Raw genomic sequence first — 16,456 nt, 5'->3', positions numbered from 1 at the left:
TGAGAAGAATTTAAGAGTAATAAAAGACATATACAGTGTTACAGAGTCGGAAGATTCAGTATTATTGATATAACAGTCTTCCCAAAATTGATCTGTAGATTCAATGCAATTCCAATTAAAATCCCAGAAGTTTATTTTTTTAATCGACGAGATAATTATAAAATTCCTATGGAAATGCAAAATACAACAATATCCAAAACAACTTAAAAATTAACAAAGCTGGAGGGCAATTACTACTAGACTTCAAGGCTTTTATAAAGCTAGAGTAATCAGAACAGTGTGCTATCCACGCAAAATGAGACAAACAGATCAACAGAACAAAATAGAGGGTACAGAAACAGATCCATACATTTACGGAACATTGTTTCTTGACAAAGGTGCATAGACATTTAAGTAGAGCAAGGATAATATTTTTAACAAATGGCAGGGAAAAAATTGATATATAAAAAACAAAAAAAAGTCCTTGATTCATCCTTCACACCAAATATATCAATTAATTCAAAGTAAATCTTAGATCTAAATGTAAATCTAACTGTACGTCTTCTAGAAGAAAATATTTGTGACTTTGGTTTATCCAAAGTTTTCTTAGAAAGGATGTGTAAAGCATGATTTATAAAAGAACAAACTGATAACATGGACTTTGTCAAGATTTAAAACTTCTACTCTTTGAAAGACACTGCTTAGAGAATGCTGGCTGGTAGAAAATTTTTGCAAAACATCTGTCTGATAAAGGACTTTTACACAGAATATAGAAAAATTATCAAAACTCAATAAGAAAATAAAAATGATAAAAACTGGCAAACTATTTGAACACAAAAATTACTAAGAAAGATGAAAATATGACAAAAAAGAAAATGCATGTTCAAAAACATTATTCATTAGAGAAATGCAAATTAAAACCACTATGAATCACCACTACACACTTATTAGAATGGCTAAAATTGTAACGCTTGATCATTCCAATGGCTGCCCAAGATGCGGAGGAAGTGAACTCTCTAACACTGCTAGTGAGAATATAAGATGGAGCAATCCCATTGGAAAACAGTTTGATGTTTCTTAAAAAATGTAAACACGCACCTACCATATGATTTAACCATTGTTACTCCTAGAAAATTCTCCTTATGTGAGAGAAAAGAAAATATACATCCGAACATAGTCTTGTGAATGAATACTCATAGCAACTTTATTGTTGTTGTCGTTGTTAGGTGCTGTCAAGTTGGTCCCAACTCATAGTGACCCTCTGCACCACAGAAGGAAACACTGCCCAGTCCTGCGCCATGCTCACAATCGTTGTTATGCTTGAGCCCATTGTTGCAACCACTGTGTCAGTCCATCTCATTGAGGGTCTCCCTCTTTTTTGCTGACCCTGTATTTTACCAAGCACGATGTCCTTCTCCAGGGACGGATCCCCCCTGATAACATGTCCAAAGTACATAAGACGTAGTTTCACAATTCTTGCTTCTAAGGAGAATCCTGGTTGTCCTTCTTCCAAGACAGATTTGTTCCTTCTTTTGGCAGTCCATGGTATATTCAATATTCTGCAACTTTATTGGTAATAACCAAAACAATGGAAACAACCCATATGTCTATCAACAAATGGAAGGATAAATTGTGTTTTACCGATAAAATGGAATGTTACTGCTGAATGTAAAGAAATCAATTATTGATATGCATAATAACAAGAATCAATCTGAAAATAATTATGTTGAGTTAAAAAATCCAAACAAAAGTTGTACAAACTGCATGATAATATATATATATAACTTTGTTGTTGTGTGCTGTCAGGTCAATTCTGACTCATAGCAGCCCTATAGAACTTCAGAAAATGAAAATCTATAGTAACAAAATACAGTGCATTTGTCATTTGTGCATCTAGGAGCAGGAGGAAAGTATTACATAGGTCACTAGGAGACTTTTTGGGGCAATGTATATGTTATCTAAGTTGATTAAGGTAATGAGTGATGGTTTCACAAATGTAGGAGCCCTGGTGGCACAGTGGTTAAGTGCTCACCTGTTAACCAAAAGGTCAGTGGTTGGAACCCAGCAATGGCTCCATGGGACTAAGATGTGGCAGGCAAAGATTATAGCCTTGGAAACCCTATGGGGCAGTTCTACTCTGTCCTAGAGGGTCCCTATGCGTCAGAATCAACTTGACTACAGTGGTTTTGGTTTTGGTTTTGGTTTTTCACAAATGTGTACATATGGGAAAATTTATCACACTGAACACTTTAGATATGTATGGTTTATTTTATATCAATTATACCTCAACAAAGATATCAAAAAATAAATAAATCATGGCCAAAAGCCTTACACAGGCACTACATAGAAGAATATTGTACAAATAACTTCGAATATAAGAATCATCACAAAGCCAACAGCTATGAGGCAGAGGTCAAATATATCCCAGATTTCCACGTTTTCCAAGCAGTGGTATTCACTCCATCTCTGATACCAGCCACTCTCCCCGCCCTCAGTGCTCTACTCTCCCCTGTTCTGGTTTGGCAATCAGATGTAGTGTCTCACAGAACTCACGAATCATACTTACAGTTAAGTGGTTTATTAAAGATGTAATAGGCTACAAGGCAGGATCAGGATCAGGAAGCCTGTAGGCATTCTCCCTTCTTCAGGAAGGTCAGCTCTCGGCTCCTCTTGGCCGTGCAGACCTCCTTCGGCCCCCTGAGGACAGGCTCCTATCAGCCCTTTCTGGGCCTGTTGCTGCTGGCTCTGCCACCGGGCCCCTTCCAGGATTCTTGCTGTCTTCAGTGTTACCCTGACCCGTGTTACAGCTCTTTAAGAAAGTTCCTTGTCTTCTCTCTCTCTCTCTTCTGTCTTTCTTCTTCTTTCTGCTGCTTCTCTTTCTGCTTCTTTCTATTTGAAAAACCTCCGTGGAGCTGGCTGCACATAAATACACAATTCCTTGTCAATTTCAAGGCATGGCCCCTCCCAGTGGGGGGCCACAAACTGACCAATCCCCTCAGTAGGCCCCATACACTTCATTTGCATAGGAGGCTACAGACACTTCATTTGCATACTCTATTGACTAATCCCTGGAAGGTGCATACCAATCAGAGGCAAACAAAATATATCAAACCACAAGTTGTTTGCACCTTACACAGGAAATGTCAATCAACCTGGGCAAAAGTAGCAAACCCTTTAGGGTAGAAAACTAGGGCAAAGATAACTCCTCAGAGGTCAGGGGAAAAGTCTCCCAAGCTGTTTTTCCAAACAACAAAGGCAAAAGGTCACGTAAAGGACATTTTAAGAAACATATAAAAAAATATATTTAAGTGTGGGGAAACGATCAGTATTCATTAGAGAAGTGGAAATTATAATTATATACAAACCCATACCACCCAGAAGGTCTTTAGAAGAAAATAATTGGCAATACTATGTGTTTGTGGCACAGTGGGTAACAGTTTGTCCACTAACTAACAGATCAGCAGTTCAAATCCACCAAGAGCTCCCTGGAAACCCTATGGGGCAGTTCTACTCCATCCTATAGGGTGGCTATGAGTCAGAGCTGACTCGACGGTCATATATTCATCCCCTCCTGGGGCCCCCAAAAGTCTCATCCTATTACATCATCAGCTTAAATCCAGAAACTCATGAGATCCAGGTGTGGATGAGACTCGTAAGGTATCATTCCCTGAATTTACAACAACAACAACAAAAATTATTATTTCACACTGTTTCTGAAGCATAGGAATCCTTAAACAGCTAAGTGGGATAAACGTGGCTCGCGATCTCTTGTTGTTGTTAAGATGTCAGATGGGCTGCGGTCATCTGAAGGCTTGACTCTGACTAGAGAGTCTGCTTCCAAGAAGGTTCACTCACATGGCTCCTGGCAAGGGACCTCAATTTCTCATGACTTTCCATAGGAGGCTTCCGTTCCTCATCACACAGTCCTCTAGACGGGGCTGCTCACAACTTGGAAACTGCCTTCCCCCAGATCGAGGGATCTGGGAGAAAGGAAAGAGGCAGAAGCCACACTTCCTTTTATGAGCTAGCCTCAGAAGCTACACGCCACCATTTCTACCTTGTTCTATTGGTCATACAGGTCGAACCTGATACAATGTGGGAGGAAATTATACAAAGACATGAACACCACAAGGTGAGGATTATTGGTGGAATCTTGAAGCCTGGTTACCGCAGACAGATAATCAAAGACAAAACTGTGTTTTATACTGAAAAATGTATAGGTCCATTTACAAGTGGTAAGAAATGACCTGGAAAAAGGTAAAGCAAAGCGGAGAACAGGATTGGTGCGTTTATATACTCATCTGTACATTTTGACAGGGGTTGGCAAACTGTAACCTATAGGCCAAATCAACCCTACCATTTGTTTTTGTAAATAAGTTTTTGGAACGCAAAAACACCATTTACTTATGTATTGTCTATGACTTCTTTGGCGCGGCAATTGCAGAGCTGAGAAGTTGAAACAGAGACTAAACTACAAAATTGAAAATATTGACTATATAGCACTTTCAGAAAATGTTTTTAACCCTTGCACTAAGTTATAAAGAGAAAAGTTTCAAAACTATGAAAATGGAGAAGAAGATTTAGGTGATCCAATGATTTCTCAGGGTCAGATCATTGAAAGGAATCATAAAGCTCAACAGAACATACTCAAATAGGGCTTTCAATGAACACACAACATGTGATACACAAGAGAAAGAGAATTTATGGAAGCAGTGGGGTCCAAGAGACATCCAGGAATAAGCTCCCGATGATTTATTTGCACAAAGATATGCTTCATCTTTAGACTGAATTGCTGATATTTCGGTGATAAAACAGCAGTTCCGAGCGGTCTCTTTTGCCCATCTAATCAGGTAGTGAAGACCAGATATCTAACTAGTTGTCTCAGGAGCAAGCTATCAGTAAACAAATGGGCCCCTTTAAACAGCACACTATAAATTAGTTAGTTGGTTAGTTAGTCCACTGCCCTTGTATTGACCAAGAATAAGAGAGAGATTTTAGGCATCCCTAAATATAAGCAAAGAACTGCCCCAGTTCATATCGGTAAAATACCTCCATCCTTCTCAGGCATAATATGTGAAGTTGTAGATGTCACAATGGAGGAGCTAAGAATTAATACAGTGGGAAAAATTGTATAGAATTACTTGTCCCAGCATATGTGATTTAAATTCTCAGTTATGATTCAAAAGGAAGTGATTCAATTTAATAAACTAAGAAATAAAAGTTACAACCTTGTTTTAGGGGCATGTTGGTGTTATGGATTGAATTGTGTCCCCCCAAAATATGTGTTGTAAATTCTAACCTCTATAGCTGTGATGGCGCAGTGGTTAAGAGCTATGGCAGCTAACTAAAAGGTCGGCAGTTCGAGTCCACCTGCCACTGCTTGGAAACCCTATGGGGCAGTTTTACTCTGTCCTATAGGGTCGCCATGAGTCAGAATCAACTCAGTGGCAAGGGGTTTGGTTTGGTTTCTTTTATGTCTATGGTTATAATCCCATTGGAGAGTGACATTTCTTTGTTATGTTAATGAGACAGTATTAGTGTAAAGTGTGTCTCCTGTGGATCTCTTTTGAGATCTACAAGATTAAACAAGCAAACCAGTGAGCAGAGAGAGGGTAAGATAGATCCCAAGACACACAGAGATTTCCAAGGAACCAGGAAGCAGAAGCTGAAGAAACAAGGGCCTGTCTCCAGAGCTGACAGACAGAGAAAGCCTTCCTCTAGAGCCAGCGTCCTGAATTCGGACTTCTAGATTCCCAAATGGTGAGAAAATAAATTTCTGTTTTGTTAAAGTCACCCACTTATGGTATTTCTGTCACAGCAACACTAGATAACTAAGACAGTTGGTGTGGTAGGACATATTCTAAGATGGTCCCTAAGATTCTGGCTTCCTAGTATAAATGCCCTCTATAGGCCACCCCGCCTTGAGTGAGGGTGGGACTTGTGAATATGACGGAATGTCACTCCTATGATGAAAAAATGTCACATGGCTAAGGGGAGAAAACATTTCAGATACAATTCAGTTGATTTTGAGCTAATCAAAAGGGAGGTAACACTGGGTGGGCCTGATCTAATCAGATGAACATCTTAAAAGAGAGTCTAGAGGTCATAGATGGAGGAAATCTGAGATACTTTCCTTCTGGCTTTGAAGATGCATGCAGCCGTGATGTGAATTGCCTCTGAACAGAAATAGCCACTAGTTGCTGAGGGCCTTAGTCTGAAAAACACAAGGATTCAATTCTGCCAGCGACCTGAATGAGCTTGGACAAGAGTTCCAGCTGAGAATGCAGTCTGGCCCATTCCTTGACTGCAGCTTTGTGTGACCCTGAGCAAAGGACCCAGAGAAGCTGACCAGTGGAAACTGGAATAACAAACATGTGTTGTTTTAAATCCCCAAATGTATGGTAATTTGTTATATAGGAATACAAAATAGATACAGTTGTGGTAATAGGAAGAACTTAAGTAAGTACAAACTGATTTGTGGCCATAATGTTACTGCCTCTGTGAGTGTGTGTGTGTGTGTGTGTGTGTGTGTGTGTGTGTGTGTTTTCCACAGTTTCTTACCTCTCTTCTCTTTGTTCTACGCCCAACACAAACATGTTTACTCAACTCCATCCTTCCATGTACATTAGCCCATTCCAAAGAAGAGGAGTAAACCAAGTGCCTTTCCCCAGAGAATACATAAGAGATCTCCTGTCACATTAAAAAACAAAACAGCTGGTAGAAAGCCCTGCATATAAAAAAGTGCCCCATCCCCCTAAGTGAAGACTATAATAGATGAGAGAAAGCAGACAGGTCAGGTGGGTCTGGATTCAGTGTGTCTAATATAATGCGATCGTGCTGTGAGAAAGATACTCTCCCTTGGGTGACCAAGATCTGCATTCAGTTCAACCCCTGCTGTCATCAGGGCCCTGAAGTGATACGGACGCTGAAGAAACATCTCAGCTGTAATTGGGAGGCGACATTAATTTTCTTCTCCCAGGGGAGATGATTTTTGGCATGAATTACCCTCTAGAAGTAGACCTCTCCCATCATATTTAACATCTTCTGTTGTCCCTTCCTCCTGGAATTGTCATAAATGTCTGTGAGCTCTCCGATGGGGCTTGACACCTGACAGAGTAAAGCCACGAAAGGGAAAACAGCCTTGAACCTATACTGGATGTGGCTAAACACAAACACTGAGTTTTCTCTTGCCCTGACAGAGAAACCCACTAGAAATAGCAAAACCAAACCAGAAAACACTGCCTCAGGGAGGAGGACAGAGATGGTACGCTTGAGACCTGAAAACTGATTATATGCCTCTATACTACTGTTTGAGTTTTTAGTTTAACTGAAAGTGTATTACTTTAAAAACACATAAACAGTAAAACCAGAGGATGGTAAATATTCAAAGCGTGATACATAACTTCTCTAGTCAGAGGTCAAGCGTTTTAAAACCTGCATCTTTCTTCATACAACTGATGTTCAATTTTCCCTAAGTGAATCATTATATAAGAACATGAAGAGTTCAGTATTAGAGTGCTATTTTATATATACTTTGAGAAATAAAACCTGATAGGTTCTTTACTCTCATTGGTTCTTTGTATAATGAGATCAGTTATTTGATATTGATTGTTTTCATTTAATTGAAATATAAAACTATAAAACAAATAGAGATGTCAATCCAAATTTATTAAAATGCATATGCAACAGTCATAAAAAAGAATTGGCTTTTGGTGGCTTGTAGGTCTCGAAGATCCCAGCCAAGCCCCAGCGTCAGACCGTACTTATCATTGTCTCTGCCCTTTTTACCAACACTCTCAAAACACCCTCAAAAGATCGTTTGATCTGCTCACAACAAAAAAGAAAGAGAAATGAATTTTGTAGTATTTGATGCAAGACTTTTAGGAAATTTTTTTTTTTGATTGATTTGAAAATAAGATTTTCAATGCACATTGTTGTAGGGGAAAAAATATAGATTTTAGTAAAGCAAAAAGACAGTTTGATTCGGCATATATTCAAAAAGACAAAAGTGGGAAACAGGCAATCATGCTGCTAGAGCCATGTCTGCCCAAGTCCAAAGAATAGTACAGAACAGGCAAGAGTGGGAAAAGCGACAAGTATGCTGCCTCAGCCATGTCCGCCCCAGTCCAAAGACCATTACAGAGCCATCAGTATATATCAACATTACAAATGGGCAAAACCATTGAAAGCTTCACCTTTTCAGATTGCCTAGAAATTGATCCTACATTTTGAATTGTCTTTCTTAACAATCATTGGTACAGTTTTCAATGGGGTGCTCTTTGGCCCAACAGATCTTCTATTCACTAAATGCTAATAGAAAAGGATAAGAGTGGAAAGTCTTTTGTCTTCTGTTTGATTGGCTTATGTGAAAGGTTCCCTAAAAGATATTTTCCAAGATTATGTTAGCTATTGTCTTTATACCTCAGGGCCCAGTTGATGTGTCCATGTGAGTCCTTGTGAGCCCTTTTCTAGCTGGGTCAAATTCTCTATGCTGCAGGACAGGGAATAAATGATTCCAATATATTATTTTCTAAATGAACATGTACATGACTCTTTTACTGATGGATAAATATAAGGCAAGAAAGTTCTGGGGCACCCTGGACTACCTGGATTCTCATTCCCATTGCAAAATCTGGAAGCCTTCATCCTGGAAACGTACATTTCAAAGTAATGGCCCAAGACGTCCCATTGTTCTTCAGAATTTAGGGTATTGGGGAAAGGAAACAAAACTTGTTTTGCCCTAAAACTGGATGACAAGTTTGAGGAAACTGTCATACAGCATATAGCACTGGAACTTTCAGCTCTAGGCAAATGTATATATAGACTTCCAGAAAGAGCTAACAAAAAGCATTAAAAATAGTTTTACTTTTAGAAAGGTGAGGATGGGACTTCCCAAATTAGTACGTTATATGAAGCACTGAAATGATGTTCATATATATATTATTTGGTGTTGTAAATTTTACTTAAATTTGTGCAGAGATAATTTGCAAGAAAAGATGCACGAAACTACAATACTTTAATATTAAAACATAAAATCTAAATATTCATAACATTCTTTATCTTGATGCTTAATAAACTCCAGAATAGACAGGGAAATTTAATCCATTTTAAAACACTTGGATTCAGATATATACAAATTGTAGGATGAGACAAAAAATGAAAAATTTACAGACCTAAGAAGTAGACAATTAGTAACAATATAAGAGATGAAAAGTAAACCTGACCGTGCATTGCCTGTCAACTCTAAGAAACACTTAAATAAACTGTTGCTTACAGATAAAACCATATTTGTGCCTACAATTGTCATCCAAAATACCACTCCTTGGCTTATACAATACACAGTTCCATGGATTTAGATTTTGAGATGAAAATCTGTAACGAAGACAAAAATATTAACACATGAGAAAACAGTATGAAAATGTTCACGATTGATGATGTTGTTGATTAATGGTAGAACTTTCAGAAGCATTTAAATGAAATGTTAACATGCTGAATGATTCTTTTTTTCCATTCAATAACCGTGCTTTTCAGTTTTCAGATTACATTGTTGCACAGACCTTGGTTATTCCCTCCATGATCAATAGTATTGGGACTAGAGGTTTTTTCTCTCGTTGCTGTTCTTGCCATTGTTGTTAATCATTTTGATGCTTAATATACTTCTATTTTGTTTAAAGATGTATTAACAGAGCTAATCTAGAGAAAAAAACCAGAGCTTATAATTCACCATTGTAATATATGCAAATGCCATGTTTGTGAGGGAAAATAAAATTCAAAGTTCACAAATATAGAGAAGGTAAACCCAGAATATTTGAAACACTGGGCGTATGTTGAGAATTTTGGCTCCACCAGAATAAAGAAAGGAAAGCGTATCCTGCTTTATTTGATGTGCCAGGACTGCTGACTCAGTGGTATTGTGTCTGTGAGCAAGTGTGCATGCACATATCCATGTATGTGTTTGCCCCAAGGTAAAATGGAAAAAGAAATATCAAAAGTTCTTTTATGGGAACAAAGACACTAAATTTCATGAGTCGGAATCGACTCCACAGCACCCGGTTTTGAGCATGACTTTGGAGTTTCGGGGTTGGTCTAAAATTGAATTGTGTTGCACCTAACCTCTTTTCTGTAATCTCACGCCCTAGACATGTTACCTTTGCTGCACTGCTTCTGGACGTTACCTGCACTGTCTGGTCTCGGGATAAAATGACAAAGAATAGAAAAGGCACCACCAGGCTGCCAGAAACTTACAGATCCTGGGAGAGAGCAGAGCCGTCCTCCCACACCCAGGCGCCACGTGTTTCATTATAAGAGAGTCCAATCCAATATAAGCGTCCCCTAAATTTCAAAAAATCCTGCTTGGAAACAGAGACAGACATATTAACCTAATTTGAATGTACTCTGGGAGCAGTGTACTTTTAAGAAAGTCAATGTCCCAGCATCAGAATCAGCCTATCGATCGCACAAACCGAAATCATTCTTGACTTCTAGTTTAGAAGGTACAGCCCTGTGGCTCAGATTTCTCATTTCTCAGACCCATTCATTTATGGAGGAAAAAATATCACAAAATCTCACTCCTCTAAGGGGTAAAAAGTGTTATTAATTAAAAAAAAAAAAAAAATTATGTATTCCATGAGTTAAAGTTGTCATGATCGAGAATTCACAGGGAATTAACAATTCCAGCCTGAAGTTCTCTCAAATCAACACTATCTTGACAGATACATCTGCACAGTATGACCTACTCAGCTTTTAGTCAGCTCAGTCTCTGCATACATCTAGGGCAATTGATATCTTTTTTTTATTATTGTGAGGTGCCTTCAGGTCAGCTCCGACTTGTGGTGACCCTATGCACAACAGAACAAAACACTGCCCGCTTCTGCGCCATTCTCACAGTGCTGCTACGTTTAAACCCATTGATGCAGCCACTGCTTCAATCCATCGCGTTGAGGCTCTTCTTCTTTTTTGCTTACCCTCTACCTTACCCAGCATGATGTTCTTCTCCAGGGATTGGTACCTCCTGATAACATGTCCAAAGTATGTGAGATGAAGTCTCACCATCCTTACTTCCAAGGAGCACTCTTGCTGTACTTCTTCCAAGACAGACTTGTCCATTTTTCTTGCAGTCCATGGTAAATTCAATATTCTTCACCACATCATAATTCAAAGGTATCAATTCTTCTTTGGTCTTCCTTATTCATTCTCCAGCTTTCACATGCATATGAGGCGATTAGAATACCATACGTTGGCTCAGGCAAACCTTAGTCCTTAAAGTTATAGCTTTACTTTTTAACACTTTAAAGAATTAAAAAGGAGTGGCTGGTGGATTCAAACTGCTGGCCTTTTGCTTAGCAGTCAAGTTCTTAACCACTAAGCTACCAGGTGAAAGGATACAACCCTGACGCACACCTTTCCTGACTTTAAACCACACAGTATCCCCTTATTCTGTCAGAACGACTGCCTCTTGGTTTATGTACAGCTTCTGCATGAGAACAATTAAGTGTTCTGGAATTCCCATCCTTCGCAATGTTATCCATAATTTTTTATGATCCAGACACTCAAATGCCTTCGCATAATTGGTAATACTATAACCGTTTGCCTGTGTTTTATTGCAAAGAACGGGTTGTATCCTTTCTCCATACTTATTGAATCTGTACACTGAACAAATAATCCAAGAAGCTGGATGATATTAAGAAGAACTGGGCCTCAGGATTGGAGGAAGACTCATTAACAATCTGTGTTATCAGATGACACACCCTTGCTTCCTGAAAGTGAAGAGCACTGGAAGTACTTACCAATGAAAATCAAAATCTACAGTCTTCAGTATGGACTACACCTCAACATAAAGAAAACAAGTATCCTCACAACTGGACAAATAAACAACATCCTGATAAACGGAGAAAAGATTGAAGTTGTCAAGGATTTCTTGACACTTGGATCCACAATCAACACTCATGGAAGCAGCAGTCAAGAAATCAAAAGACACATTGCATTGGGCAAATCTGCTCAAAAGTCTTCTTTAAAGTGTTAGAAAGCAAAGATGTCACTTTAAGGATTAAGGTTCACCTGGCCCAAGCCCTGATGTTTTCAATCACCTCATATGCATGTGAAAGCTGGGAAATGAATAAGAAAGACTGAAGAAGAATTGACTACTTTGGGTTATGGTGTTGGCGAAGGACATTGAAAATACCAAGAACTGCCAAAAGAATGAACAAATTTGTCTTGGAAGAAGTACAGCCACAATACTCCTTAGAAGCGAACATGGTGAGACTTCATCTCATAGTTTGGACGTGTTATCAGGAGGGCCCAGTCCCTGGAGAAAGACATCATGTTTCGTAAAGTGGAGGGTCAGTGAAGGAGAGGAAGACCCTCGATGAGATGAATTGACACAATGGCTGCAACAATGGGCTTAAATGTAGCAACGATTGTGAGGATGATGCAGGACCCGGCAGTGTTTCATTCAGCTATACACAGCGTCACTGAGAGTCAGAACCAACTCTGTGGCACCTACCAACGATGAAACATCTTTCTGATATTCTCTGCAGATAGCCAAGATCTGTCTGACATCAGCTATGATATCCCTTGTTCCATGTCCTCTTCTGAATTTGGCTTGAATTTCTGGCAGTTCCCTGTTGATGTACAGCTGCAACCGTTTATGAATCATCCTAAGCAAAATTTTGCTTGAGTGTGATATTAATGATATTGTTCAATAATTTTTGCATTCTATTGGATCACCTTTCTTTGGAATGAGACCTTAGGAATTGGTAATTTTTTATCACCAGACCCTCCATATTGGCTCTACATTGTATTCCAGAGACATGACAGAAGTTACGTAATTATAGAAGAATTTATACATTCAATTAAAAGAACTAAACATTGCAAAGCCATTTAGCTGGTTCTTTAAATAAAATGAGTAAAATAATGATCTATTACTTTGAATGCAACCAGAAAAATTTCATTCACTCCATCTTGTATATTGATTTTATTCCTGGATGTAAATCTTTGAGAAATTTTATATGGCCTTTATAATGATTGCTTCAAAGTACAGAGAGTTAATAATTATTGTTCAGATATGACCATCCATTTACTCTCTGATTTAAGACTTGATTCAAATTATTCAGCTTACTTAGAGATGATGTTTTCCAGAACAAAGAAAATGTGGAAACATAAGTACATACAAGTTCGTCTTTGCTTTCCAGCTGAAGTAGACTGGAATTCTGAGAAGCACAGAAATCCCTACTTTCCACCCAAGTGTTATCTCCTTTGGAAAAGAAATAACAATTGCATCGGTACCCAATCCACTTTTCTTGGCAAGAACAGCAGTCAGAGCCTAAGATAAAAAATAAAATATGATTGATGACAATGGACATTTCAAATATTTTTAGTACTGTTTATTCATTCAAAAACCATTTGCTATTTACTCTTTTCTTTACAAATCATCTTTGAGCATGCATTACTGTGTGCACTGCAGTGTGCTATGTTCAGGATTATGAATGTGAACAAGTCAGACATGATCATTTTCTTCATGGAGACTATATTCTAGAGATAGAGTAAGACTTATATAATTCCCAATCATTGATCAATTATACTGAATGATAATGTTTACAAGTAGAGAAAAGACATTCAGTATATTAAAAGAGCACATAGCAGGGTAAGGGATGGAGGGAGGTCAGAAGAATGTATTTTGAGGAAATGACCCAAAGCTGAGCTCTGCAGTACAAATAGGAGTTAACTAGATCAAAGAGAGGTGATTTAAAAGGGGAAAGCATTTTATCATATTTTCTGAGGCAACCAAAAATACCATGCATTGATGAGAATCTGATGTTTTAGAATTTTTTTTTTTTAAATGAAGATAATTAAAACAATTAGTTTGAAGTCTGATAATAGAGTTTAGCGGCCTTCCTCATCCTCAGTAACAGAAGACATGACACATGGTGGATACTCGAATGTTTGTCAAATGAATGGTGCTGAGATTGCAGAAGCTGTAAATAAAATGCCATATGGTCACAGAAGGAGAGAGCGCTTGGAGTGCATTAGGGGAGAATATATTCATTCAGAAACTGTACTTGAAGCTGACTCTTACTGTAAAGTAGATTTTACACTTGCAGAAATCTGGAAACTATATCTGACACATAACTACTAATGGAAATACAGGTACATTATAGCAAGCATTTTCTGGAATCGAGATAGGAAAGTAAAGGTTATGAGGAGACGCAGGAAGGGAATTAGGATTAACCGTAATATTTACTGTAGTTTATTTATAATTTATTAGCTAACGTGCATTCATAGAGGACAGAAATCTGTTACTTCATGCTAATATTATCCTTAATCCTTTAACATACAAATGATGTGAACTTAGTGGAATTTAATCATTCCTACATTGGAGAACAATCGAATGAGACTGTCCTACAATTTGGGAAGTAAACTTATGTTACCATGTGGGATTTACCATCGGGCTCCTATCTGTGAAAAACAAGAAACTGTCTATTTCAATGTTCTACCAGCACCGAGCATTTCCAATCTATGGGGCCTACCTTCCTGGGGTTCTACGGTGGATCCTGGAGAGGATGTTGGCTGAATACTTTGTCTGGTAAATGCTGCAAGAAATTATTAGAAATTTATAGAATTAAGTACTGGTTTAAGTGTATCCATGAGATAATATTACACACTAGCAAAATGCAGCATTTATTATTAAATAGTTTTATCATAGCATTGATCTTTATAAAGATGCCTAGAGAAACTTACAACGTTTCAATAAAATTCCCAGGGTAGCCATCAACAAAAGGCACACTACTCCCAAGGCGCCAGAAATCAGCCTCCACGAAGTGGTCTGAAAAGCTGTAGAAAAAGAGAGAGATGGCAAAGGTTTAAAGAACAAACATAGCAGCTGAAGTTCTTAAAAGCAGAAACCAGTGAGAGAAAATCCAGAAGCATCAGGATTCACAGTGTGGATATATAGAGAAATATTGTATTTTTTAGGTCTTTTATGTGATAACACAGTCATCCCGCCAATGAACCGTTGGAAAAGGAAGACATTCCATGTAAAACTCCAACCAACACCAACATTTTTTTTGGGGGGGTGAGGGTGGGGTACATTATTCTTCACTGAGATTATCCACACATTTTCTTCTCTACCAGCTCTGTCTCCAGAAGACACTGAATTTAACATTAGTTGTTTTGTTTTGTTTTTTTCAAATTGGCAAAGAAGCTTAGAGATCTAGTGTAAAAAGAGAGCAACAGGCTTCAACTTCTGTTTCATGTGCTGACACAACAGGCTTTTACTTTTATTCTCTCATGAAAAATCTCAAGGTAGACAGCCTGGTTCCCACTAGGTAGATGAGAAAATTGAGGGTCCGAGAAGAACATCATTTTCTCAAGGTATCAAAGCTAGTAAGTGTGCAAGTCAGACATAAAATGCAATTCTATCTAAGCCCAGAGTCTTTCATGAAACATATTTTACCATTGTCACTGACATAACACTATTTGTAGTATGTCCTTCTGCTACTCTCAGTACAGGCTCTGCTGTGAGAAATGTTTAGCTGCTCCTAGCTGTAGGTATTGTAAGACAAAGAGACAGGAGCACTTTGCGACTGGGGATGGGAGATTCCAAAGCCAATGTATAGCGGAATTCTCTGGCGAGCCAAGTTCATTTCATAGTACATTGAATTATGATATATAAACAACTTTTTTTTTTTTTTTAACAGGGACATGACATTTGCTCTTACCAAAATTTACTTGGTTATAAGCTTTTTCCTGAAACAATTCAACTTTAGGAGATCCTGCATTAACATTAGCATACCCCTCCAGAGTCATGCCAGTGACAATACTACACTGTAAACTGTTCCTCTGGGGGAGCTTTGGGAGTCGCAACACAAATGTTAAAAAAAAAAAAAAAAAATTTAAGCATTGTGTCATTTATATTTGGCATTATCTGTCTATTCCTATGGTAGAATTTCTTTGATCATAATATAACCAGGTGAATTCATTTCTCATTCCGAAATTAGACATATCTACAACCTAAGCCACTCTGTTGAAAAAGCTTTCCAGACTATTTGTAAGTTACAGAATGATGAATCAAGAAACTAAAGAGAATGTAGAAGGTGCTGACACGTGGAAAGCCTAAAAACTCCCCTGTCAATTATGCCCTCTTCTCTTAAAGCCCTGCCGTGAAATTCTCCATGTCCTGTGGGACCCCTTTCTGGGGTACTTTCATCTTTTGCATTTCTGACGGGGGCACACATACCTGCCATGAGAAATGATGTCCCAAGGTGGATGCAGGGAAGGCAGGCAGAGGTCTTGGTGGAGAGGAGCGGTGCTGGATCACAGAGCCGGCTGGAAGCCAAGGAATCCCAAAGTTGCGCAGGAGGAATTTTAAAAGAAAAAGAGAAAGAAAAAATGCAATATTTACGAGATGTTCCTGAATCAGCTGTTGGTGAGCCACATGTGTGTAGTACTGAGCAAGAAGCAGTAAAATTACCAGCTTCTA

General features: G+C 38.4%; 1 protein-coding gene across 1 annotated transcript in view; it reads right to left on the bottom strand.

Moving 5' to 3' along the window:
• The window catches only part of LOC101349352 (natural killer cells antigen CD94-like), a 24,398-nt gene extending 7,999 nt beyond the window's left edge, over positions 1 to 16,399 (bottom strand). Inside the window, exons 1-5 of the mRNA XM_023725841.1 lie at positions 16,214 to 16,399; positions 14,716 to 14,808; positions 14,505 to 14,567; positions 13,149 to 13,300; positions 10,225 to 10,328 (exon numbers count right to left, since the gene is read on the bottom strand). Coding sequence (XP_023581609.1) covers positions 10,225 to 10,328; positions 13,149 to 13,300; positions 14,505 to 14,567; positions 14,716 to 14,808; positions 16,214 to 16,220 — 419 coding nt within the window. The 5' untranslated portion in view covers positions 16,221 to 16,399. The remainder of the gene's footprint in view (positions 1 to 10,224; positions 10,329 to 13,148; positions 13,301 to 14,504; positions 14,568 to 14,715; positions 14,809 to 16,213) is intronic.
• Between the last annotated feature and the right edge of the window lie 57 nt (positions 16,400 to 16,456).

Source organism: Trichechus manatus, unplaced genomic scaffold (assembly GCF_000243295.1).
Source record: "Trichechus manatus latirostris isolate Lorelei unplaced genomic scaffold, TriManLat1.0 scaffold00468, whole genome shotgun sequence".
NCBI lineage: Eukaryota > Metazoa > Chordata > Mammalia > Sirenia > Trichechidae > Trichechus > Trichechus manatus.
The sequence above is the reverse complement of the archived record's forward strand: the minus strand, read 5'-3'. Positions and strand labels throughout refer to the sequence as shown.